The sequence below is a fragment of the Pristis pectinata genome, chromosome 11 (assembly GCF_009764475.1).
Source record: "Pristis pectinata isolate sPriPec2 chromosome 11, sPriPec2.1.pri, whole genome shotgun sequence".
Classification (NCBI taxonomy): domain Eukaryota; kingdom Metazoa; phylum Chordata; class Chondrichthyes; order Rhinopristiformes; family Pristidae; genus Pristis; species Pristis pectinata.
The window spans coordinates 23394816-23421627 of NC_067415.1; the positions used below are offsets into that span (position 1 = coordinate 23394816).

Below are 26812 nucleotides of genomic sequence, written 5' to 3' on the forward strand. Positions count from 1 at the left end.
GACTAGTCTTTTGATTATCTTCTAATATTCCACATTCTAGATTAATATATTTGTAAACACTTTATTTCATTATTTATAGTAATTCAAAACTTCAGATACATTCTTAATTTCCTTCATTGGTTGATTAATGTGAAAAGGGGTAAATGAAAACAATGAGAGTTTTCACATGTACACAAACGTAGTTAGCTGGCTCAGGAATAGATGCTTTTGTCTATTGCCTCCTCCTCACTTTACCCCACTCTCCCCTTGACTGCTCTCACTCTCAAACACTGCAGTGCTCAATCACCAGCAACCTCCTTAAACTTCCTCCCACTCTCTTGCACCCTGCCACTTAACCTCCTTCCTACCCTCCCTCTCTCTTTCCTCTGGCCCTTTGCTCTCTACCATTCTTGCCCATTCCTGCTACTTCCAAAGTTCTGAGTAGCTCTCCAGTCCCAAGAAAAATTCTTGTAGCATCAGCGAACAGGGCGTAGGACAGCTGATGATTGGAGCCTTGGGTCAGCAGCCAGGTGTTATGTGCAGTGCAGTAGGGAAGGAAGCATAGAAGAAGCACTGGTCTGGAGGGAGGTTCTCTCCCTCTCTATTTCCAACCACTCAACAGTCAGCCTGGACCCTGAATTTGTCCTAAAAAAAACCCAAAATTTCCAATAGCTGAAACTAGAATCTTCTGGCTGAGAGTTCAGTTTACTACAATGATTACCTTTAAATGCATGGGGTCTCAGTCTCTAGCACTGTTCCTAAACCCACATGGCTTCCATCTCTGGTAATGTTCCAAAACTCATGGGGCTTCCTTCCCAGTACTTAAGAGTCATGAGGTCTCTATCTCCCTTCAAACCTATGAGTCTTCATCACCACACTGTCCCTAAATTCACAGGTCACTGCTTCCCACATTCACATTCAGAAGGTAGTTGCATAGCCTTACTGTCTTAATGTGAACTCAAATATGTAAGCTTACAATATGGAATCAGAATCAGGTTTATTATTACTGACATATGTCGTGAAATTTGTTGTTTTGTGGCAACAGTACAGTGCAAGACAAAGACATAAAAATTAATAAAAGTTATAAAAATAAATAAATAGTGCAAAGGAGGAATAAAAAATTAACTAAATTATTTCATTTGAATTAGATCTCAGACTTTGATTTCATAACCACCCAACAAACAGAGTAACTACCAAGTTTTAACTCCATGATAGGGAGAGAGAATAAACAAATCCATGAGGAAGAAGGACAACAAGAAAAACTGCACTGCTTGTTCCAAAACTGCTTACTCACAGTGTGAAAATGTTAATGCCTTAAGATATTAAACTTTTATCTCAGCTTGGAATGGATGAGGTTAAAATCAGAAGTACATAAAATATCTCTATCGTCTTGGATGAAATTGTTTTTTTTTTTAAGTTTATCCTTGCTTCTTATTACAATTCTGCCTCCACTGGTCATTTTTATGAAACTGTTTATTGATTTTTGATATACAAGCATCTTATTAATGGAAACATCTTAGCTTGTGCTATATATTAGGTAAGACAGGTTTGAGAAAGCATTGTTTAGGAATATTGCTAATGTCCAGAATTTCATTTGCTAACAGACACTGCAAGATAATTGAATCTGTCCATTTTATATCAAGTTCTGTCAGTTCCTATAAGTCATAATTTTCTTTGCATAACAGATAATTCAATCTAATACTTTCACAGGTTACAAAGTACCAAATTGATATATATCATATCTGCTATTTACCCATTTTATGTTGCCAAACTGCACCCCAGTACAGATTGATCTTAAGTAAATTTTATCTCACTTCTAAAATCCTTCATCTAACACCTAATTGTAAAGTTGCAGCAAACATCTTCAATTTGACAAGTGCTTACTGACAAATTTCTGACAAATGAAGCAAAGGTTATATTTATCTTTAGTGACAACTGCCATCTCTAAGTTGTGCACTTTATTGGTCAGGGAAAGATCATAAGAACTAGGGCATCAAGCTGTAAGCTTAAGGAAGCTGTTGTGGCCAGATAAGAATTTCATCAAAACTGACATGCCAAATTCTCCTTTCATCCACAAGGTGCATCTTCGGCATCTTTGACAAACTAATAGTACAGTGATTCAGAGATGAGCAAAAGGCTCCAATGTTAGGGTCTTTCCAGCCCATAGTAATTGCACAGTGTAACTATATGTTCTTGGAAATTGCTCTCATTTGTATTGAAATTTATAAAATAATGAAGTGACTACTGTTGAAATGAACAGCAGTAAAAGACAATGGAATTCACTTTATTTTGTGTTCACATGTGTATCCATGGAAAATACTATTCTCATCTTATGTATGTTTGGTATTGATTTTTATTTGTGGTTCACGCTGGAAACATGCTGCCATGTCAAATTGGCATTTAGTCATTTTATAACCACCATTCCAACATTTAGAGAACTTTCACCTGATCAGCATTCCAAATTTTGTATTTTAAACCTCACACTCATTATGTTTCATGAATTGTTTTCATGTCAGTCTTTCCAGTTGGACCATCTGTGTAGGTAATAAGAGAGAAGGTAAATGAATTTACTTAAATGTAACCTTTCAAAAGCCTACAGCACTTTTAATACTGAATTTCAATTTTAATTCCTTTACTTCTCTCCCCCTTTCCCAAAGGCACTGGGACCCTCCTTGGAGCTGATAACATGGTCCAGACTGGCCTTCTGTACCTCAACCAAGTAGCTACTATTGTGCAAACAGATGCATTCAACGGAGTACAAAATTTCACAGTATCGGTGAGATCATAGCTAACTATACACATATTCAAATATGCCGATAATAAAACAAAACAAGGTGGCTGGGTAATTTTCCCTTCCAGATCTCAAAGGCTGATCATAGCACTCTCTGAGCTAACCCAGTCAATTTTAGGAAATGACCCACGTTGTTTTTGGTCTGTATGGCTTACTTGCCCACTATATAGCTAAATAAGTCAGTTCTCGGACTTTCTGGGTTCAGACTGCTAATTTTGACCAGTGAACTTATACCTGTAGAAAATTCAGTAGAACTGTCAAAATCTCTAAGTATTTGTCATTGTTAATTCAGTGTCTAAACAATTAGGTGTAGTTAAAAAAAAAGTGCATATGTCAAAATCCTTCGTTTCAGATTTCCAGTAACTGCTCCAGCATGCTTCTTTTTTGTTTTTCTCTCTCCTCTCTTTACACCTCTAGACAGCCCAGCTACCATTAATAGGCCTTCACCAAGATCACTCAGCCAACACCAATCTGTTTCATCTGTTATTTTTCTTGTTCTCCATTCTGTTACAGACATTCTCATTATTCTCTTCCCCTTCTGTGAACATAAAACATGTCAGATTTTTAAATTATCCCAATTCTAATAAGCTATCATCAACCTGAAACATTGCTGTTCTTTTTCCATTGATACTGCCTGATCTGCTGAGTATTTCTATCTTCTGTTTTTATTTCAATCAGATTTAAATTAACATAAGGCAATTAAATAACTTCAAAAATGAAAGATAGATAATCAAAACTGAATTTGGTACTGTTTTTCAGAGTTTTAATCTTTTTTAGACTTCAGATACTGGAGTCTTTAATGATTCACAGTATGGATAAATACATCTTCATAATATCCTTCAGCCCAACAGTTCTCTGTGCATTACATTTCTGGTCTTTTGGCTAGTGCCTGAATTTAACTACTCCATCATTGATGGCCACATCTTCAGATATTTAAGTCCTACACTGTAGAAGTACCTCCCTAAAGTGCTCTGTAAAAACTCTTTGACAAAGCTTTCGGTTGTCTGTGTTCCTCATGCAACTTATCATCAACATTTTGTGTTGTAACACTGACGGTAAAGAAAACCTTTCTGGCTGGTGAGGTGGGGGGAGGAGGGGCAGTGGTGGGTGAAGGATATGGGCTTAAATTGTTTTCCTTAAAATGCTTGTGCAATGTAGCTGCTGCATATTGAGAAAGCAGACAGATTCCCATTACAATATACACCAGCTTCACATATATTTGTACAATGGCACAGTACTACACCTCTTCTATTACTGCAAACATTTTTGCTGAAGGATTTCAGTGAAATAGTGAAGTTGCGATCTTTTTCTGACATCTACTTGTTCTGATGCAAGGACATTGATGTGAAATGATAACCCTATTGTATTTCAATATATTATGTATGACCCATTGATTATTTTCTGGTAATTTCCATTTTATTTCAAATTTCCAGTATATGATACGTCTTGTTTCTTTTCTGTCTGAACTTCCTGGCTTCATAAATGATAGTGAAGACAACATTAGGTCAGCTCTATCACTGTGGTTAATGGAGCCCTTGCCTGCATCTCCTCCATTGCCTGCATTTCTGCTCTCATCCTGCCTCCTCCAAGACAGAACAGGGATAGAATTCCCTTTGTCCCTTTCATCCCACCAGCCTCTGCATTTAGCACATCATTCTGCGACAATTCTGCCAGCTACAACATGATCCCACCATGTCACATCTTCCCCTCACCACCACTTTCTGCTTTCCACAGAGACCACTCTCTCCATGACTCTCAGGTTTACTAAACACTCCCCACCCACCTAACTCCCTCCCCAGGTACTTTCCCCTGAAATTGAAGTAGACGTAACACCTGTCCCTCTGCCGCCTCCCTCACCTCCATTCAGAGACCTAAACAATCCTTCCAGGTGAGGCAAGGATTCACATCCACCTCCCCTAATCTTGCCTAATGCACTTGGTGTTCTTAAGGTGGCGTCCTCTAAGTCTGTGAGACCAAGTGCAGAACAGGCGACTGCTTTGTCTAGCACCTGCGTTCTGTCTGCCAGCCATTTTAATTCTCCTCCCCATTCTCACACTAACCTGCCTGTTCTTGGCCTCCTCCACCACCAGAGTGAGGCCTATCACAAACTGGAAGAATAGCACCTCATATTCCACCTGGGTGGTCTGCAACCTTGTGGCATGAACAGTGAATTCTCCAATTTCAGGTAACCTGCTCCCCCTCTGTCCTTTTGTCTCTCTCCTTCTGATCAACCCAGGCCCTCTCACACACACCCTTTTTTCCAAGCCACTGGTCCACAGAACCCCATCACCCAGTTTCTTTCCCCTCTCTACCTACTCCTTCTGTCCATCACCTACACACTCCCCCCATGGGATCCTCCCTGCACTGTTCCCATATGCCCACTATACCTCCCTTATTTTCTTCTTCACCTTCCTGATCAGATTCCATAATCTTCAGCTCTGTTGCTACTGTGACTGCTATTGACTACCACTGCATATACAGCATTCTAAACCATTCAAAGCCAATTGTACGTGAACTATTGAAAAAATGAAGCTGTCATACCTTTGAAATAATTGGAATTGCTTACAGCCATTAATTGCAACATGCTTAAGATTCATCAGGCAAAAAGTTTTGGGATATAGACAGGATGCAGAGTTGGGTGGAGAAGTGGCAGATGGAGTTCAATCTGGAAAAGTGTGAAGTGATACACTTGGAAGAACAAACTTGAAGGCGGAGTACAAGGTTAATGACAGGATTCATAGCAGTGTGGAGGAACAGAGGGATCTTGGGGTCTAAGTCCATAGATCCCTCAAAGTTGTCGTGCAAGTTAACAGGGTGGTTAAGGAGGTGTACAGTGTGTTGGCCTTCATTAGTCAGGGGATTGCATTCAAGAGCCCCGAGGTAATGTTGCAGCTCTATAAAACTCTGGTTAGACCACACTTAGAGTATTGTCCAGTTCTGGTCACCTCATTATAGGAAGAATGTGGAGGCTTTAGAGAGGGTGCAGAGAAAATTTACCAAGATGCTGCCTGGATTAGAGAACATGTCTTATGAGGAAAGGTTGAGCGAGCTAGGGCTTTTCTGTTTGGAGCAATGCAGGATGAGAGTCAACTTGATAGAGGTGTACAAGATTATGAGGGGCATAAATAGAGTGGACAGCCAGCACCTTTTCCCCACGGCAGCAATGGCTAATACCAGAGGACATCAGTTTAAGGTCAGAGGAGGAAAGTTTAGGGGAGATGTCAGGGGTAGGTTTTTTTTACACAGGAGAGTGGTGGGTGCCTGGAATGCACTGCTGGGGGTGGTGGCAGAGGCTGATACAACAGGTAAATTTAAAAGACTCTTAGATAGGCAAATGGATGTAAGAAAAAAACATAGGGTTATAGGCTGCGTAGGAGGGAAGGGTTAGATTGATCATGGAGTAGGTTGAAATAGGTTGGCACAACATCATGAGCCGAAGGGCCCGTACTGTGCTATACTGTTCTAAAAAGTAATTGAACCCTAAATGTGGTATAGGTTTTTGAGAAAGGTAGCATTACACAACTTGTAACTTATTTTGACCAATATTTTTAGATAAACCTTCAATTATTAACACAATTGAAAATGTGTTACTTATATTAAAATATTTTGAATGCTTTTACCTTACAATTTCTGTGACTATTGACCTGAAGCAGAAAACTTACCTCAAATTCTGCATGCTTATGTACATCTTCTGCTCTCTGTCTGTTCAGAATGAACTCTGCCTCATTAGCCACTCTAACTATGTGGTCCTTCATTGCATGGCACAGCAACCTTCAAAAAAAAGAGAGCATTATAAATCTTCCTTTTGTCTACTGTGCTTTACAAATGCTATTTTGTTTGATGAATAGAGTGATATTCTGCACACTGCTACTTAAAACTCAATTGCTTCCACAAAAATCCATAAAATCAGGATATTGTTTAGTGCAGTACTGATCAAGCATATCTTTGTTATAAAACAATAGTTATAAGTGTGATTAAAATAACTAAGCAAAACAAGTTATCTGAAGTAAAGTTTCATGTATAATTTTGATTTAATGATCACTGAATAACAACTTAGTCATTAAGAACAAAAATTGTTTATTTCCTTACCAATATTGTGTTTAAATCAGCATTTCATTGACTCAACAAGCACCAACATATATTGTAGAAAATGAAAGTGACCTTTTTGGATAGACATGTGGACAATTGAGTTATGTTGTTACTTTGATGTAGATCAATAATGAACAGCAAAAAAGTCCTAACTAATAGCCAAATACAGTCAAAAGTCACATGCTAGAAAACTGAGTTTCAATAACCTGTAAGGGAAACAGATAAAACTGCAAGTTGTTGGCATTTACCTTTAGGACCAGCAGGAATTACAGTATTGAATGACAATGTTAAAGACATAAGGCATTAGCAGTGTTAAATGTAAACTGGTTAGGCTCTGCAACCCGAGGAAGAGATAGGAATATTGAAGGCCACATACAATGGTTGATAATGGAGGTGGAGGGTGGGGGGCATCTGCTAACACCAACGTGATGAGATTAACAGTCATTTATGGAAATGGTCTGTGTCAACTGTTGAATTTCACTTCTCTCATATATACAAAAATTGCCTTTACTATTTGTTAATTTGAGAGACTTCAGTAATCTGAGACCTCTCCCTTGCATATACTCAAATAAGCATTTCATTGCATGAATATAATTGCATTGTGAGTGGTCTCTGTTCAACAAAATCTTAGTTGTTATTTAACAAAAATCAATTTTGATAATATGCAATGCATCATTTGCAAAGTCTCTTTTCATTCCAACAACCTTGTAATAATTTTGTTCTAACTTTATTCAGAGAAAAACAGTCCTGCGTGGAGATTATGTGTAATTTTACACACCATTAAATACGCTTTGTTCTAATTACGAAGGTGCTTTTTCATTCTTGTAATGATCCTGTTTATAATTTCTGGCCATCTCACAGTGCACTTAAACCCCAGCGCATTCATCAATAGTTTATGCCCTATTAATTTTAGACAACTACACAATTCTTAACCTATGATGAATAACCAGCATTTAGATGCTTTCTTGATGGTTAGAATCTTTAGCTTTCCTTTCTTCAATCCATCTTAAAATATGAATGCTGCAAAATATTATTCAAGCAAGTAATTTAAAAAAAACAATCTTTGAGATATTAAATATAAAAATTTGACACTGATCAGGTGAATGAATCATGTCCTAAACATGTTACAACATTGTAGATTTTAACAGTCATGTTCTATGCTTCCCCTATTCTGCAATGTCAATAATAGCAGATTGCCATAGATTTATGAAAAGCATATTCACATATTTTAAATTCATGATTTTCCTATTGGTCCTGGAAAACAACATATAAAAAATAAACCAATGAATATTTTAGCAATGTATTATAATTTTCATACAATTTGTTTGCATTTTTGTCCCACCATTTCTCATGCCATTTATGAAGAAGCTCAATTCAGAATACATTCTAAGCAAAAAAAGAATTTGTCATACCAGATCTATACAAAATCTTGGCCAACCCAAACATGGCTTAAACACATTAGTCATGACAGCAGCATGCCGGACAGTAACTTGTATCAAACTGATGTTGCTTTAATGTACTGAGAAATCTCGACAACAAAATACGCAACATATATTCCTTTAACAGGTGGGGTAGCAGATGGGTTTACATGTTAAACTCCTTTTATCCTTCAAATGAAACTTCCCTACTGTTTCATTAGTTGTCCACTAAGAAACATACCAATATTGATTGCACGTTTCAGTGTTTTGTGGAAAATTAATATTAAATCTTATGCTGGTATATTTGCTAGGATGCTGCTAATACAGTTGGGGTTATTTTAAACAATAATTGAACTATGTATAATTCTACCATAAAAATGGAATTAATCATTGGCAGATGGCCAAAAATAAAGATTATTTTCCTTTAGAACACTGCACATCCTTTAAGGCTCCATGTTTAGCTAAACAACAGCATAAACTTTGTTACCTTCCTTCATTAATGAGTTCAATAAATGCCAGTCCTGCATTCTTCTGAATAGAATTCTGCCATTCCTGGAAAAGTAGACCATAACACAGTATTACTTCATAATGGCTACTTGAATCACAGAGTTATTTCATAGAAGGAGCCCATCGTAGGTTAATCCCACTTCCCCAGCTCTTGGTTCAAAAGCTTGCAGGTTATTGCTCTTTCAGACAGCAAATTCCATACTGCACTGTTTGTTGAATTCAAATATTGTTGGTCAGTTATCTTATAATCCTTTCAATTAACTTAAATCTATGTCAACACCCCTCCCTTCCCCCAACCCAGTTATCGACCACTCTAAGAGAAACAAGTCAGGACTCTCAAAATTTTATACACCTTAGGAAATTTGTTTCTTAGTCTCTTTATTTCCAAGAAAACAATCTAAATCTAGCCAGTCTCACTGCATACTCTAGTTGCCCTAGCCATGTCAGTTTCTTCATTAATCTTTATATCCTCTCTAGTGCTATCACATCCTTCCTATAGTGCAGTGAACAGATCGTACACAATCTCTTGTTGTGGCCTCCCTATGTTTTATCGAATTATGGCATGATTTCCTTGCTCTTATATGCAGTGCCACAGCCAAGAAAGGTATGCAATTCTTTGCCTTTCTGACCATCTGTGGATATGGAATCCTTCTGTTCCTCCACATTTCTTAGCCTATCATTCAATGTGTAATCCACCATCTCATTTGCCCTTCCCAAATGCATTACCTCACACTTCTCTGGATTGAGTTCCATTTCCCATTTTTGTGTTTATCTAACCAGTCTATTTACATCTTCCCTCCAACTACTATTTTCTTCCTCACTATCAACATTAGTACCATTGGTAAATTGGAAAGCTTCTTAGTTTGTGGCTCCTACCTTTAAAACCATATTACTAATACTTACACATAATGCAAGGGCTTGGTATAGAACTCTGGAACACCAATGCATATGTCTCCAATCACTAAAACTCCTGCCCAGCATTGTTCTTTGCTTCCTACCACCCACACCGCGCCCCCCCACCCCAGCTGAGCCGGTTTTAAATCCAACTTGATATTTTTCCTAGAATTCCAAGGGCTTTTATTTTCTTGATAAATCTACCACTAGGGACTTTGTCAAATACCTTGCTAAAATCCATGTATACCAAATCAAATGTGCTGTTATCACTGGCACCCATCACCTCCTCAAAATCATGACTTAGTTGGACACCTTAAGAAATTCATGTTGAGTATGATTAACCCATGAATCTCTAAATATTCATTTATGCTGCTCCCCAGAAGTTCTTTCAAAACTCCTTGCAACATTGATGTTAAGCTAACCAGACTGTAATTATTCAGTCTATTCCTTTTGTTTTTAGAAGGTACCATGTGAGAAACCTTCCAGTGTGATGGCATCTCTGGCTTAAATGGAAATGGAGGTCTTGAAGTTCTACACTATGTCCTCCTCCTTTTAAAATCTTGGGATATATTTTCTACAGGTGTTCCAAATTATTCACTTTTAACTATCCCATATCCTTCTCCTTGAAAATCATTGATTTTATCTTTGTTTCTTCTGTGATTCAGATGCAAAATATTCATTCAGAATGCACTTAGATGTTTATGTTAAACTTGCTTGATTCCACATCTAAATAATGTCAGGTTTGATATTTCTGCATTTTAATATCTCTAATTAATCAAGGGTTGCCACCAGCTCCAATTACATTTTCAATAGAAAATATTTTTAAACACTTTGTGCTTAAGATTGAATCAGAATCAGATTTATTATCACAGACATAAGATGTGAAATTTGTTGTTTTGTGGCAACAGTACAGTGCAAAGACCTAAAATTACTATAAATTACAAAAATAAATAAATAGTGCAAGAAAAAGGTATAAAGAGGTTGTGCTTATGGACCGTTCAGAAATCTGATGGTAGAAGGGAAGAAGCTGTTTCAAACCAGAAACAAACCAGAGTTGAATGGCACAAAGTTTTAAAAAATTACAAGTCTTGCAAATACCAAATACTAGCATCATCTATTCAGTTACCTTTATGGAACATGTTTAATATGGAAAAATGAACTTGTGCATAACTATTCCAATGCACGAGGTTCCTGACAATAAATATGGCCAATGCTGAGATTAGGGTTAGGCAGAGGAAATGTGGATTAGCAAGTCAGATGAATAAAATTTTATAGGGTTTAAGATGCCATGAAGGGATTTAAATACAAAACTAAGAATTTTGAAATTGACAGTTTTACTATGTAATTGTCATCAATGTAATGTAGAAATGAAGAAAACTTTAAAAAATGGTATTTTGTTGCAGTTAAGTGATGTACCATGATTTGTCAGCAAAGACAATGATAGTGAGTGAGTTGGAGAGTGCAGAAAAGAAAATAGGTATCAAAATTCTGATCATGGAGGGAGGCTTTATCTATAAAAAAACGTACAGAATTATGGTGGGACCCAAAACAATCATATGCTCCTCTCAACAATTAGCCTGAAGAAATTTCAAATCTGTCAAGACTTAAATATGTGATCTGACAGTATTGAAGTAATGGACAGATCAGATAGATAAATTTTAAACCACTCCACCAGACAATGGAGAAGAGTGCTTGACCTTTCAAAATATTGAATGAAGCTGTGATAATGGATTTCAGTTACATTCAAAGGGGATACAATTTGGTTAGGGATGTTTTAGTGATCTAGTAGGGGAGATTCTAATTTGGGAATTCCTGGAAAGACAGGCACAGGTCTGAGAGGCAATTTCAAATTTACAATCTTTGTGGGGGTGGGTTTCAGGGAAGTAGAGACGGAATGCCAATTCATAATGCAGAGAATTTCAGGTGGGTTAATTTGAGAAGGCTAATGTGCATCATTTAGTTTTAGATTTTGAAGAAGTTTGTTTGTGCACAAAAAGAACAAACTGAATTTCAATTAGTCATAGCTATTTTCCAAGTCTTAATGATAGTCTGCCTATTACATGTAGAGGATGATGCTTTGGTAACAGATCAAACTTAGCAACAAAGGATCTTTATGTATACATCTGAGTGCCTCTACAGAGTTCTACTCTGCATTAACCTTTAGTGCTAATAGTTCCGGTGCCTGTGATCACTTTACTAATCATGGAAGAATATGAATATCATGACCGAATTATCTTAATGCATAGACAAAGTGTCTTTACATTATTATAATAGATGCAATTTAACATATTTTAAAATGCATTGTATGATTTGTGGTATCCAGATCACAGCAAGGATGCACTACGTTGTCAAGATGTCCTTTACAGCCTACAAAATGTAGCTGACATAAACAATGCTTACATTGAATAGTGTAATGAGTATAGTTAACATACGATCTGTCAAGGTGCAAGAACAATAAAATATGACTGAGTTTCTCAGAATTAGATCTGACACTCTTCATTCTTCTTCAGTGACAGATGAGGGCCATACAACCCTAAGTGACAGATGACAAGGCTTCTTAAATTGAAACTGAAAGACTCCAAACAGATAAATTTATGTTGTTTCATATACTTATATTTCAAATGAACCTTCATGTAATTTGGAGCTAATACACACTATCCACAAAATGCACATCAGTAACAGAACAATACAAAAATACACTGAAAAGAGCAGGTAAAGTTTGTTTTATGATGGAAACAAAGCACTGATCCATTTTATACTGATTTAGAATGTAGAGAATTTAATTAGTAACCATGTATAAATCCCTGCAAGAAAATGTCAATTCATCTCTGTTCTGATCAGATTTAAACTTAAGCTGACAAAAGATGGGATCATTAGTATCCACATTTTAAGCCTCTATGAGTGCCCTGCAATCTTCAAAATTCACTTATGCAGTGAATTTATGTTTGAAAAATAGAGAAATCATAACACCAATCATTGTGCAGTCTTATTTGACACCAGCAATGCCATCTTTCAGCTTAGTGCTTCTGCCAATACTCTCTTAACCTCACAAAGCTGAAGGCTCATTCAGCAGCAGCAAAGATTCCTGACTCGTACTATTAACATGGTTTCTTTCTCCACAGATACTGCTCAAGTCTTTCTAACATTTTGTCTTTTGTTCGACTTCCAGCATCCATAGTATTTCACTTCTATGCTACTTTTAGGTTGACTTCTACTAGATATTGCTATAATTGATCAAGTGTTTGGTTCTTTTTTAAATTATTTCACGACAGTCTGATGGGAGTAGTGTGATACATGCTGATGGAGCTTTAGACTGACTTCAATGCTTGTGTGCTAACTAATTTCTCCCAGATATGATGCATTAGTAAGCATTCCCCTTGGGATACAGACGGGAATAAAAAGAGTAAGGCACGCTGATGAAAAGAGCAAGTGGATTTCAAGTTGATTGTGAACTTTTTGCATGAAAATCAAAATAAAAACTGCAGATGCTGGAAATCTAAAATAAAAACAGAAAATGCTGGAAGTACTCAGCAGGTCAGGCCGCATCTATGGGAAGAGAAACAGAGTGGATGTTTCAGGTTGAAGACCTTCATCAGAACTGGGAAGGAGACAAAAGAAGCTTATTAAGCTGTAGAGGGGGCAGGGGAGGAAGATGTCTCTGATAGGGGAAAAATGGGGTAACCATGGGGATAAGCTGTAAACAAGGTTATCTGGTCAATGAGAGAATGGGACCAGTAAGAGAGTGAAAACATAGACAAAATAATGTAGGAATTGCGAAATGCAGAGCAGGAAGACATGCCCAACAGGTTGGGTTGGGCATGTCCTCCACTCTTAAAGTAAAAAAAAGGAAATAAAGGGAGAGGGGGAGAAACAAACAAGCCAAGCCAATATCACAGATGGATGACTGATACAGACAAAAATTAAGTTACCTGACGCTGTAGAATTGCATTGTGTTGGGCCTCATTGTAACAGTGCAGGAGGCCACAGACCTATAGGTCAGAATGGGAGTGGGAAGGAGAATTAAGGTGGCAGGCAAAAGGAAGCTCAGAGTTACCTCTGCAGACTGAACACAGGTGTTCTGCAAAGCTATCACTCAATCTGCGAGTGGAGGGTGTACCCAGCCTGATCTGCTGAACATGTGTTCCTGCTCTGCATTTTGTAACTTTTACCTTCTTTTGTCTATATTCCCACACTCTAACTGCTTCCAATCACTTATTGACCAGATAACCCTGGTTACAGCTTATCTTCATGGTTCACCCTGCTTTTCCCTTATCAGAGATATCTTTCCCCCATCTCTCCTGCAATGTAACAAGATTCTTTGTCTCCTTCCTAGTTCTAATTAAAGAATCTTCGACCTGAAACATTAACTTTGTTTCTCTTTCTACAAATGTGGCCTGACCTGCTGAGTATTTCCAGCATTTTTTATTTTTATTGTGAACTATTACATGTCTGACTTCTTTTAGGCTGGAGATATTTACATCATCTCACAGTCCACTGCTGTATAAAGGATATCACTGAATATCTCTATTTTTCATTTCCGCTTAACAATGGCAATCAGGCTGAAACATGACTGACACTCTAACAGCAGCATGATGCCAACAGTATTTGGCAAACCAAAGGTTGGCCAATGGGTAATAAGACTCCTGATAACAACATGGTTGATGATTCAGATGCACAACACTCTATGCTTGTTCAGCATGCATACAAAGTAATGATATCACATGAAACATGACAGAACAGGCCATTGGTAAGCTGAAAGATCACTTTGCTGCCTGGACTGTTCTGCTGGAGAAAATTATGGTTCTCCAGTCTATCAAAGTAAAAGGGGTCAAGAGTGAGATTGTGTCCAAGGGAGAAATGCAAGAGGTGCATGCAAATATGTTATACAGGTTGCAAGTCAAGATAAAAAGTATGGCGGGACTTGATAAGGAGAATTATGTCTGATAACATCATAGTCTTTGATAGTGTCAGCCTCAAACAGTAACAATCCCAAAAATGCTTAGCGTTGTGGTTAGGGTGTGCAGGATCATGCTTCTTTGGTTAGTTCCTGATACATCTGGCTCTGAGTCACTTTGTCTAGCAAGAGAAGGTGAAGTATTTTGATGAGAGTCCTGCTATGCATTTGAGTGAAGTGGTTAAAAACTAATGGAAAAAAAGTAGGCAAGTAAGCCCCTTTTGTCTGCTCCACCATTTACTAAGATCAGGGCTGATATTTTACCTCAGCACCACTTCCCTGCACTGATCACATTTCCTTCAATTCCCTACCTGTCAAAAATCTATCAATCACTGCACTGAATATACTCAGTTACATTGCTTCCAAGGCCCTCCTGGACTGGGAATTTTAAAGATTCACTGTCCTTTGGGTGAAGAAATTTCTGCTCATCTTAGTTCTGAATGGCCTTCTGCTTACTTTGAATCCCTGGTTCTGGACAGGTCAGCCAGGGGAAGCATCAAATTGGCATCAACCAGATCAAGCTCCAAGGGAATATTGTATGTTTCAATAAAATCACCTGTCATTTTTCTAAGTTCTGGATTGTCAGCTCAGATCATGTCCCAATATTCTGAATTCTAGAATGTAGGCCCAGTCTGCTTAATCCCTCCTCACTGGACAACTCTTCCATTCTGGGAATCAATCTGGTGAACCTTTGCTGCATTCTCATTTGCAAGTATTTCCTTTGTTAGGGACAAAGACCAGACCTGTACACAATATTCCAGAAATATAATTGCAGTAAGCTGACTTTATTCTTGTACTCAAATTCTCTTACAATAAATGCCAACGATGACTTCCTAACTGCTTGCTGTACCTGTATGTTAACTTTCACTGATTCATGTCCAAGACAACTTAAGTGTCCTTGAACACCGATACCTTTCAATTTTTAACTACTTAAAATAAAATGCTTTGCTTTTGTATTTCTTCCACCAAAATGCATGTCCTTGACCATACAATGAGTCTACATCTCCCTGAAGCCTCTCAATCTTCCTCATAACCCATACCATAATCAATCTCTGTAGTGTCGGCGAACTCTGAGATACATTTGGTCCTGTCATCCAAATCATCATGAAGTGCTGTGGTACCCCTCTAATCACAGCCTTCCAATCAGGCCCATTATCCCTTTTATGGAATGCTTTATGACCATTAATCAATCCTGAAGCAACACCAGTATATTGCCCCCAACCCATGTGGTCTAATTTTGTTTAATAATCTACAACATGGTTTCTTATCGAAGATCTTAGAGTACTGTGTCCAGTTCTGGTCATCTCATTATAGGAAGGATGTGGAAGCGTTGGAAAGGGTGCAGAGGAGATTTACCAGGATGCTGCCTGGTTTAGAGAGTATGCATTATGAGGAAAGACTAAGGGAGCTAGGGCTATACTCTTTGGAGAAGGAGGATGAGAGGAGACATGATAGAGGTGTACAAAATATTAAGAGGAATAGATAGAGTGGACAGCCAGCCCCTCTTTCCCAGGGCACCAATGCTCAATACAAGAGGGCATGGCTTTAAGGTAATGGGTGGGAAGTTCAAGGGAGATATCAGAGGAAGGTTTTTTACCCAGAGAGTGGTTGGGGCAAGGAATGCACTGCCTGGGGCGGTGGTGGAGGCAGGTACATTGGTCAAATTCAAGAGGTTACTAGATAAGCATATGGAGGAATTTAAAATAGAGGGATTATGTGGGAGGAAGGGGTTAGATAGTTTTAGGCGAGGTTTAAAGGTTGGCACAACATTGTGCGCTGAAGGGCCTGTATTGTGCTGTACTGTTCTATGTTCTATCTTCTGAAGACACAAAAATACCATACCCATTAGTTCGTCCTATCCTGCTTGTTAGAACCTCAAAAACTTTAACAGATTCCTTTCTCAAATCCTCTCTTCTGTGCCAAATCTTATTATTATTTTCTACATGCTTTGTTCCAACTTTTTTTATCAATCTTTATTTTAAGATAGCTGCATTTTCCTTACTACTGATGTCAGGCTACAAGTTAGCTTCGAGTTCCTACGAGTAAACATAACCAATAGCCTATCTTGGTCCAACCACGTAGACGCCATGGCCAGGAAAGCACATCAGTGCCTCTACTTCCTCAGGTGACTAAAGGAATTCGGCATGTCCCTGTTGACCCTCACCAATTTTTACAGATGCAACACAGAAAGCATTCTATCTGGATGCATCACGGCTTGGCATGGCAACTGCTCTGCCCCAGACTGCAAGAAACTGCAGAGAATTATGGACATAGCTCAGTGGCTCACAGAAACCAACCTCCCCTCCACAGGCTCTGTTGACACTTCTTGCTGCCTCAGTAAAGCAGCCAACATAATCAAAGACCTACCCACCATGTACATTCTCCCTTCTACCCCCTCCCATTGGGCAGAAGATACAAAAGCCTGAAAGCACGTACCATCAAGCTCAAAGGCAGCTTCTATCCTGCTGTCTGGCTACTGAACAATCCCCTTGTACGACAAGGTGGACTCTTGACCTCACAATCAACTCGTTATGGCCTTGCACCTTATTGCCTGCCTGCACTGCATTTGCTCTGTAACTGTAACACTTTATTCTGCATTCTGTTTTTGATTTTCCCTTGTACTACCTCAACGTACTGATGTGATGAAATGATCTGTATGGATGGCATACAAAACAAAGCTTTTCACTGTACCTCAATATATATGACAATAATAAACCAATTTACCAATTTAATTTACCTAAGTGGTGCATGGTTACTTGTTTTCTCTCTCACGGACACTTTTCTTAAACCTACGCGTAAAACAGGCTGATAAGCTATGTTGATGTTAAGGAGGGGGATGCGCTGGAACTTTTGAAAAACATTAGGATAGCTAAGTCCCCAGGACCAGATGGGATATATCCCAGGATACTACGGGATACGGGGGAAGAGATTTCTGAGCCCTTGGCAGTGATCTTTGCGTCTTCACTGGCCACAGGAGTAGTACCAGATGATTGGAGAGTGGCAAATGTTATTACTTTGGAATTGGTATTGGTTTATTATTGTCACTTGTACCAAGGTACAGTGAAAAACTTGTCTTGCATACCGTTCGTACAGATCATTCTTTACACAATGCACTGAGGTAGTACAGGGTAAAAAAACAATAACAGAATACAGAGTAAAGTGTCACGGCTACAGGGAAGTGCATTGCAGGTAGACAATAAGGTGCAAGATCAAACAAGGTATATTGTGAGGTCAAGAGCCCATTTCATCATATAAGGGAACCATTCAATAGTCCTATCACCATGGGATAGAAGCTGTCCTTGAGCCTGGTGGTATGTACCCTCAGGCTCCTGTATTTTCTGCCTGATGGGAGAGGAGAGAATGACCTGGGTGGGTGGGGTCTTTGATTATGCTGGCTGCTTCACCAAGGCAGTGACAGGTATAGACAGAGTCCATGGAAGGGAGGCTGGTTTCTTTGATCAAGAAAGGGAGTAGGGATAACTCTGGGAATTATAGACCAGTGATTCTTCAATGGTGGGCAAATTATTGGAAAAGATTCTTAGGGACAGGACTAAACACATTGATGAGGGTAGAGGAGTGGATGTGGTGTACATAGATTTTTTAGTAAGGCATTTGATAAGATTCCCCATGATAGGCTCATTCAGAAGGTTGGGAGGCATGGGATCCAGGGAAACTTGGCTGTGTGGATTCAGAATTTACTTGCCCGTATGAGGAAGATGGTGGTTGTAGATGGAGCGTATTCTGCCTGGAGGTTGGTAACCAGTGGTGTTCCTCAGGGATCTGTTCTGGGACCGCTGCTCTTTGTGATTTTTATAAGTGACTTGGATGAGGAAGTGGAAGGGTGGGTTAGTAAGTTTGCAGATGACATGAAGGTTGGTGGTGTTGTGGATAGTGTAGAAGGTTGTTAAGGGTTACAATGGGGCATTGGTAGGATGCAAAGCTGGGCTGAGAAGTGGCAGATGGAGTTCAACCTGGAAAAGTGTGGAATGATTCACTTTGGAAGGTTGAATTAGAAGGTAGAATATAGGGTTAATGGTAGGATTCTTAGCAGTGTGGAGGAACAGAGGGATCTTGGGGTCCAAGTACATAGATCCTTCAAAGTTGCCGCGCAAGTTGATAGGGTTGTTAAGAAGGCATATGGTGTGTTAGACTTCATTAGTCAGGGGATTGAGTTCAAGAGCCGCGAGGTAATGTTGCAGCTCTATAAAACCCTGGTTAGACCACACTGAGAATATTGTGTTCAGTTCTGGTTGCCTCATTAAAGGAAGGATGTGGAAGTTTTAGAAATAGTGCTGAGGAGATTTACCAGGATGCTACCTGGACTGGAGAGCATGTCTTATGAGGATAGGTTGAGTGAGTTAGGGCTTTTCTCTTTGGTGCGAAGGAGGATGAGAGGTGACCTGATAGAGATGTACAAGGTGATGAGGCATAAATCAAGTGTTCAGCTAGAGTTTCCCAGGGTGGAAATAGCTAACACGAGAGGGCATAGTTTTAAGGTGATTGGATGAAAGTATAGGGGGGATATCAGAGGTAAGTTTTTTTTTTACACAGAGAGTGGTGGGTGCGTGGAACGCGCTGCCAGGGGTGCTGGTAGAGGCAGATACGTTACGGAAATTTAAGAGACTCTTAGATAGGTACATGGATGATAGAAAAATGGAGGGGTATGTGGGAGGGAATAGTTAGATTGATCTTAGAGTAGGCTAAAAGTTCGGCACAACATCGTGGGCTGAAAGGCCTGTACTGTGCTGCATCTGCTATGAATCTGGATGAATTTATCATGTCACCTACAATGCAATCAGTGCATACAAGTGTTTCACATAATACAAAACCAACAGCCATTTTTGGGGCCCATCAAATTTAGCATTCCAGGTTTCACATTTATCTAACTACTTTGATATTGAGAAGAATCAAATTCCAAAACCGGGTTTCTTTTCAAAATCTAGTTAATTAAACTACAGTTGTAAGGTGACTCCAAAACTATGGAAAAGTTTTCATTTTGTGAAATACTGCGTAAAAAAACATCCCTTGATGATCAAGAGGGTAAAGGCCCTGCCTTGTGCAAATTTTCAACCAAAGACTGAAAGATCCTAAATTCAATCGCCAACTATGTTTGCTGATCTTAGCTAAAGCAGCAGAGTGAATGAAATAGTTCTGTGCCCTGGACTTCAAGCAAATGAATGTAAATCATAAAAGGCTCTTAGTTTTGACTGTGGACTTCTCTTATTACTTGACAAACCTACATTTCCAACCTTCCCATGTCTCACCTCCACACTAGCTGTGGCTCAACTAGAAACACTGGTTCAAGTCTCAAGTCAAAGAATTCAGCAATGTAATCTAAATGATCTCGCCTTGCAGATGAGGTGTTAAGCAAGGACCATGCTGCTCTCTGAGGAAGATAATAGAAGATTCCATGATACCTTCTTGAAGAGTAGCAAGTAATTATTCCCAGAGCACTGACCAATATGTATCCCTCTTTTAACATTACTATGGCAGATTATATAATTATCACATTGTTGTTTTAGAAAGCTAGCTGTGTGCAGATATGGTGTCACGTTTCTATATATTGTCCATGATATCCTGAAAGCAATGTAAAAGGTGCTCTATAAATGCAATCCTTTTGTTTTTGCTTCCTTCTATTTTAGCAAGTCAGAAGTTTATGGACAGTCCAAATTAACAAAAAAAAAATTAAACAAAAAGTTTTCAGATAAATCAGGTACTTTGCTTTGCATTGAACTTTGTCATTAAACAATCCACAATTGAATTTTTTCAAATACATTGCCAAAAATGTCTTGCATGATTTTTTCCAAGCAATCTACTTTTAAATATGGTTTTGCTACTAGTTAAATAAGTTTGAGTCTTTAACATTGATCTGAACACGACTAGATTAATGGTAAAAGAATATTTCAGTTTTCAGCATTCTGACAATTGTATCAAATGGATTGTAAAAAAAAGAAATATACTTTGCACCAAAGCACCAAAATTCCCTTGTTCAGGAAACCTGATTGCAATTCCACAGAGTCTGAAAGCTTGGCCATCTGAATTGAATTAGGCATGTTATGTACTTTCAGACATTTGCAATCTGAAACCTCATGTAAATTTAGAACATACCTTAGACTCGAGCCTCCAGCAATTAACACTTTATACAGCAGCACATATTATAATAAAACTGAGAATCTAAAGCTGTTAACATGAGATTTCTGGAGTTTTAAAAAGGCAAATTAAGAAAACATGTAATATTCAGTTTCCTTAACAGAATTTAACATGTTTGAGCAACTGAATATTTCAGTTAAACAAGAAAACTTTGTTTGTCTCACAAGCAGTTTTTTTTAATTTCAGCTTGAAAAAGACCACAAACCTAATGCATGTTCCAAACAAATGCAGAATGAATAAATCAAAATGGTTTCTTAAGTGACATAGTTGTAATATTTATTTAACTTGCATTAATGCATTTGTAATTTTAGACTGCATACTCATCAGCAGATTTGTACCAAAAGGCCTTGTGAAGGACACAGGAAGAGAGCTCAAATTTCAAACTATTAGTCCCAATCAATATATGAGGCAAAGTTTCATCTCTTGGGTCCTTAATGGTAGGAATTCCTGGAGCCAAGAAATGAATAAAGCTAGTCTCATGATTAGATGATGGAATCATTAGGAGACACTATCCAGATGTTGTGTTGCTTTCCGGTATAATGCAGTAAAATGCAATGGCTGCAAATGAAGCTTACCCAACACCAACTTGTTCTTAAAGTCTCACTTTAAAAGCTACACAGCTCTGAATTTCTGCCATGTTTCGTTGCCAGACTGAACCACAAGGAGTTTCTCTTTAAATTTGGACTAAAGCTTGGGACCTCAAAATCCAAGTACCCTGCAGGAAATTTTGATGCTTTAATTCCACAGAGATTCATGCCAACACAGTTCTTTTCTCTGCTCAGCAATCACTCATACCATGGGAAAAGATAAAAAGTTGACTTGCATCTAATAACTTCCTTACGTGAATTAAGCTGATGAATACTGAAATGTATATTCAAGACTCGTAACAACAGGTATGTGAAAGTGTCTGGTACATTTATTCAATTTTGCAGAATAGCTTTGATCTTTTAACATCCGTCTTGTGAAGTAAGAAACTGATATCTGAGCCATTTGTTAAATAATCAATTTGGTATTTTGTAGAAAGGTGACATTCACTTTTAATATTAAACAGAAAGGTATGAGAAATCTGAAATATGAAGATATACTGTTAATGTTTCCTCTTCTGTTCACTTATCAAGACTGATTCATGCAGACTTGATTTATATGTGTGTAGGTATGGTATTGTACATAAACACTTCTAGTAGCTGGATATTTGGTGCATTGAAGGATAGATTACAGATTATTTTAAAAGTCAAATCTAAAAGGCAAAAAGAAATTCTCAAGGACATAATTTCCAAAGCAGGTTTTACAACAATAATGGTTGCAGTCTGCTTCAATAATGCAGCATCGCTACTTATGGATAGAAATCATTTTCATTATCATAAAAAAATCAACTCAAAAAGGAAAACAATGGTGCAGTCATAATAGTGTTACAGAAGGTTCTTAGAAATGCTAATTATTTCACCTTTGAGATTGGGATTTCATGTTGTTTTGTGGGTGTTCTCCACTGAAACATTATAATCTTTAATAAGACCTATCAGTCCAATTTCTTTTTGCACTGTTTCAAAGGAAATGTATCATTTTGAAAAACATATTAAAATGTGTTTAAAATTATAGATGCCAGTGACACCAAAATAATTAAAACAATTAATTGCAGCACACATTTTGCAAAGCTTTATGGAAGGGAAAATTCATCTGTTTATGCAAGGGCTATATTTATTTGGACCTTATCCAAGATCGTCAATCTAATGCACTCTTGATAGCATTATATGCTCATAATATTCAACATCCTGAAATTTATACGTCAGCCTTTCAACATAAGAATCTTATCAAAATATTAAAAGATCTTAATTATCAGTATTGTTTTAAATAAGCAGATGCCCTGTAATTGTTTTTGAATAATATCTCTTTACATTGCATTGGATAAATAGTGCAATCAGAAAATGTGTGAAGAATAACAATAACTTCATTACAGGAAGTTTCTTGAGATCATCCATATAGCACTATTAGCAAAGTGAGTACTCTGGGGTATTTTCCAGAAAAGACTGAATAAAGATTGTAACTGAGTTAATGGGATCTGCAAATTCTAACCATTGCTCAGTGAAGAGGTAAGTGAGTGATTGGCCTCCTTGACTTCCCAAGCAAAATAAATTTCTTCTCAACCAAGTCTCAACTGGTTGTAAAAGGATTCTAAAAGACTTCATTAATCATTATGATCCAACATGCAAGAGTGAAGCACAAACATCTACTCAAGAACTAAAGCAGCAAGAGGAAATCTGAAAGAACAGCATATCCAAGAGAAAAAAAATACAAAAATGGGAAATCTCAAAATTCAAATCTGCATCTGCTTTTGTTTCATTGTTCATCAGTTACACAGATTATAATTCTTCAAATACCTGATCCAATTATCATCTCTATTTATAGATTATTTACATGTGTTATTTTTCATGTCTCAATACCAGTTAAAATGCAGAACTTTGGAAACATTGCTTCAAAATATCTTACCTGTGAACATAGTAACATAACCAGCTCTACAACAGAGGTACTAGACTTCATACACACCAGGCCTGCAAAAGATTACAAATACATTTGTTTTGAGAAATATATAATAATTTCAAACAGAAATTTCAAACATGTACCATGAAATATTGTGGGAAATTACAACAGTGACTAAAAGTAAAACCTTGGTCTATTATTTGATTGCTAAATGTGGTTACTAGTTTAGGTGGTCATGAAGCACTTGTGCTTTTCTAGAAGCTAAATAGCATTTAGGTCGTACCTCGATCTATTTCATTTTTAATGCAGCATAAAGTGAAGAACTGAAAATCTAATGGGATGTGTTGCGTGATACGGTGATATGTCTCTTTTCAGACAACTTGTCTTTGGTATTTTATTCATGGGCATAAAAATTACTGCACTGGTTCATATTTAACAATAAAGTATATTCACACTGCGTCTTGAGCCAAAGGGACAAAAACTACTATTGTCTATAATGACAAGAGTTGTTCTGTTTCTGGAGTTTTCACTGTAACATAATTACCGACTATATTCATAGTTATTATCAATCTTTGAAAAAAATTAACTTTCACAGATGGTATATTGCATTATCATGCAAACAGAATTTATCAGGCTAGCTTATGCTTTGGAATCCTAAAAATTTAGAGAAAAGATTATTCAACCTTAAGTACCAACACTAGATCTCTGAAATTGCTAGCCATTTAATCTCCTTCACTTGTCTATTAAAACAAATCCTTTTACAATGCTTTAAGACTCATTGAAGAAATTATTTATCTGCGAATCTAAATAAGATCCTGGTATCCAAATTCAGCTCTGAAATCTTGCATTAGTAATAACACTAATTTAAATGCAATAACCAGAAGTATGGCTTGGATCTTGCGGTCATGGGTGAAACAGCACTGTACATTGGCTAAGTTTGCCAGTGATACAAAGATAGGTGGAGGGGCGGGTAGTGTTGAGGAAACGGAGAGTCTGCAGAGAGACTTGGATAGACTAGCAGAATGGGCAAAGAACTGGCAAATGAAATAGAATGTTGGAAAGTGTATGGTCATGCACTTTGGTAGAAGAAGTAAATGGGCAGACTGTTATTTAAATGGGGAGAAAATTCAAAATTCAGAGATGCAAAGGGACTTGGGAGTCCTCGTGCAGGATACCCTAAAAATTAACCTCCAGGTTGAGTCGGTGGTGAAGGCGGCGAATGCAATGTTGGCATTCATTTCTAGAGGAATAGAATATAAAAGCAGGTATGTGATGTTGAGGCTCTATAAGGCATTGGTAAGACCTCACTTGGAGTACTGTGTGCAGTTTTGGGCTCCTTATTTAAGAAACAATGTGCTGACATTGGAGAGGGTTCAGAGAAGATTTACTAGAATGATTCCAGGAATGAGAGGGTTAACATATGAGGAGTGTTTGACGGCTCTTGGGCTGTACTCCTTGGAGTTCAGAAGAATGAGGGGGGGCCTCATAGAAACATTTTGAATGTTAGAAGGCCTGGACAGAGTACATGTGGCAAAGTTGATTCCCATGGTAGGGGAGTCTAGTACAAGAGGGTACGACTTCAGGATTGAAGGGCGCCCATTCAGAACAGAGATGCGGAGAAATGTCTTTAGCCAGAGAGTGGTGAATCTGTGGAATTTGTTGCCACGGGCGGCTGTGGAGGCAAAGTCATTGGGTGTATTTAAGGCAGAGATTGATAGGTATCTGAGTAGCCAGGGCATCAAAGGTTATGGTGAGAAGGCGGGGGAGTGAGGCTAAATGGGAGAATGGATCAGCTCATGATAGAATGGTGGAGCAGACACGATGGGCCGAATGGCCAACTCCTGCTCCTTTGTCTTATGGTCTTATAGTTACTTTGAAGTGTGCAAGCCACAATGATTCAGCAATCTCTCTTTGCATTCAGGCATTTGGCCAAAGGACCTTTGTCATCCAGCAATTGTGATTTTATCAAAATACTTAGCAGTCAAATACAATCTTGGGTCTAAATTCTCACCAGCAACAGACAAGGAACTACATTGCAACATTTTTAAGTAAAATTTTGAACTATTCATGGAAATCAAAAACATTGGGACACGTATAAAATTAAGATAAAGCTAACATTTCTTTTTTTTAAAAGAAAAAGATTTCAAATTCCATTATCTTTTAAAATATTTATTTTAGGAAATTACAATCCAAAAGACTTTTTTCCCCCCACAAGGTTAGCCTTGAGGACAAGTTTACACAGTTGGGATGATTTCCTAGAGCAATCCGTTGAAGAATGAAACTTAGAACAGGCTTTTTTTGGATCTGGTACTGTGCAATGTGCAAGATTAATTATTTCATAGTAAAGTGCCATCATAGCATGGAAAAATTTCAAATTTGGTTTGAGGGTGACAATCTTGGTCTGAAGCTAGTGTGGATGCATTGTATGTGATCTACCAAAATTCCCTGGATTCTGGAGAGATCCCAGGGAATGGAAAACTGCTAACGTAGCACCATTATTCAAGAAAGAAGGGAGAAAGAAAAGCAGGAAATTGTATGCTGATTAGCCCAACATCAGTGAAAATCAAAGAAAACCTGCAAATGCTGGAATACTGAAACATAAACAGAACATGCTGAGATGTGTGCAAAGAGAAACAGAGTTAGCATTCCAGGTCTTACAAAAGGTCTTTCCAGAGATGTTGCCAGAGCTGCTACGTGTTTCCAGCACTTTGCTTTATTTCAGATAACCAGTAGAAATGGTGAATTTAAATTTCCAGGAAGTATCCAATACAGTGCCACATAAAAGATCACTGCATAGGAATGCATAAGATTGGGGCTAATATATCAGTGGGGATAGGGGCATGGACAACTACAGAAAACAGAGTCTCAAGATAAATGGGTAATTTTTGGATTGGCATTCAGTAACCAGTTGGGTGCTGCAACTAATAAACTAATAATTTATAATAGTGACTTGGACAAAGCAACTGAATGTACTGCAGCCAAATTTGCTGACAATATAAAATTTGGTGATTTAGCAGTTGTGAGAAGGACACACAAAGTCTATAAAGGTGTATGAAGACAACAGATGGCAGATGCTGGTATTTAGAACAAAAAAAACAGAATGCTGGAAGAACTCATGGGTCAAGCAGCATCTGTGGAGGCCCTACATCAGGACTGAGAGGGAAGAGGAAAGATGCCAGTATTTTGCAGTATGAGAGAGGGGTAGAAGGACAATATGAGATGTTATTCTTCCATGATACTGCTCTATACTGGCAATCTTTCCTCTTCCCTCTCAGTCCTGATGCAGGGTCTCGACCTGAAATGTTGACTTACACCTTTTGCCTCCACAGATGTTGTTTGATTCACTAAATTGTTCCAATATTCTGTTTTTTTTTACAAAGGTGTATAGATGGGTTAACTGAGGAGACAAGAAGTTAGCAGATGTACTATATTGTGGGAAAATGTGAAGTTACCCACCTTGGAAGGAAGAATAAATAGAGTGTAATTACAGCCCAAAGGCATCTGGGGGTCCTAGTACTTGAAACATTAAAAGTTATCATGCAGATACAAAAGCAA

At 38.0% G+C, this 26812-nt stretch overlaps 1 protein-coding gene across 1 annotated transcript in view; it reads right to left on the minus strand.

The window, feature by feature from the left end:
- nbeaa (neurobeachin a) overlaps positions 1 to 26812 on the minus strand; it is a 560854-nt gene that overhangs the window by 288711 nt on the left and 245331 nt on the right. The window contains exons 34-36 of the mRNA XM_052025565.1: positions 23267 to 23328; positions 8765 to 8829; positions 6433 to 6541 (exon numbers count right to left, since the gene is read on the minus strand). Coding sequence (XP_051881525.1) covers positions 6433 to 6541; positions 8765 to 8829; positions 23267 to 23328 — 236 coding nt within the window. The remainder of the gene's footprint in view (positions 1 to 6432; positions 6542 to 8764; positions 8830 to 23266; positions 23329 to 26812) is intronic.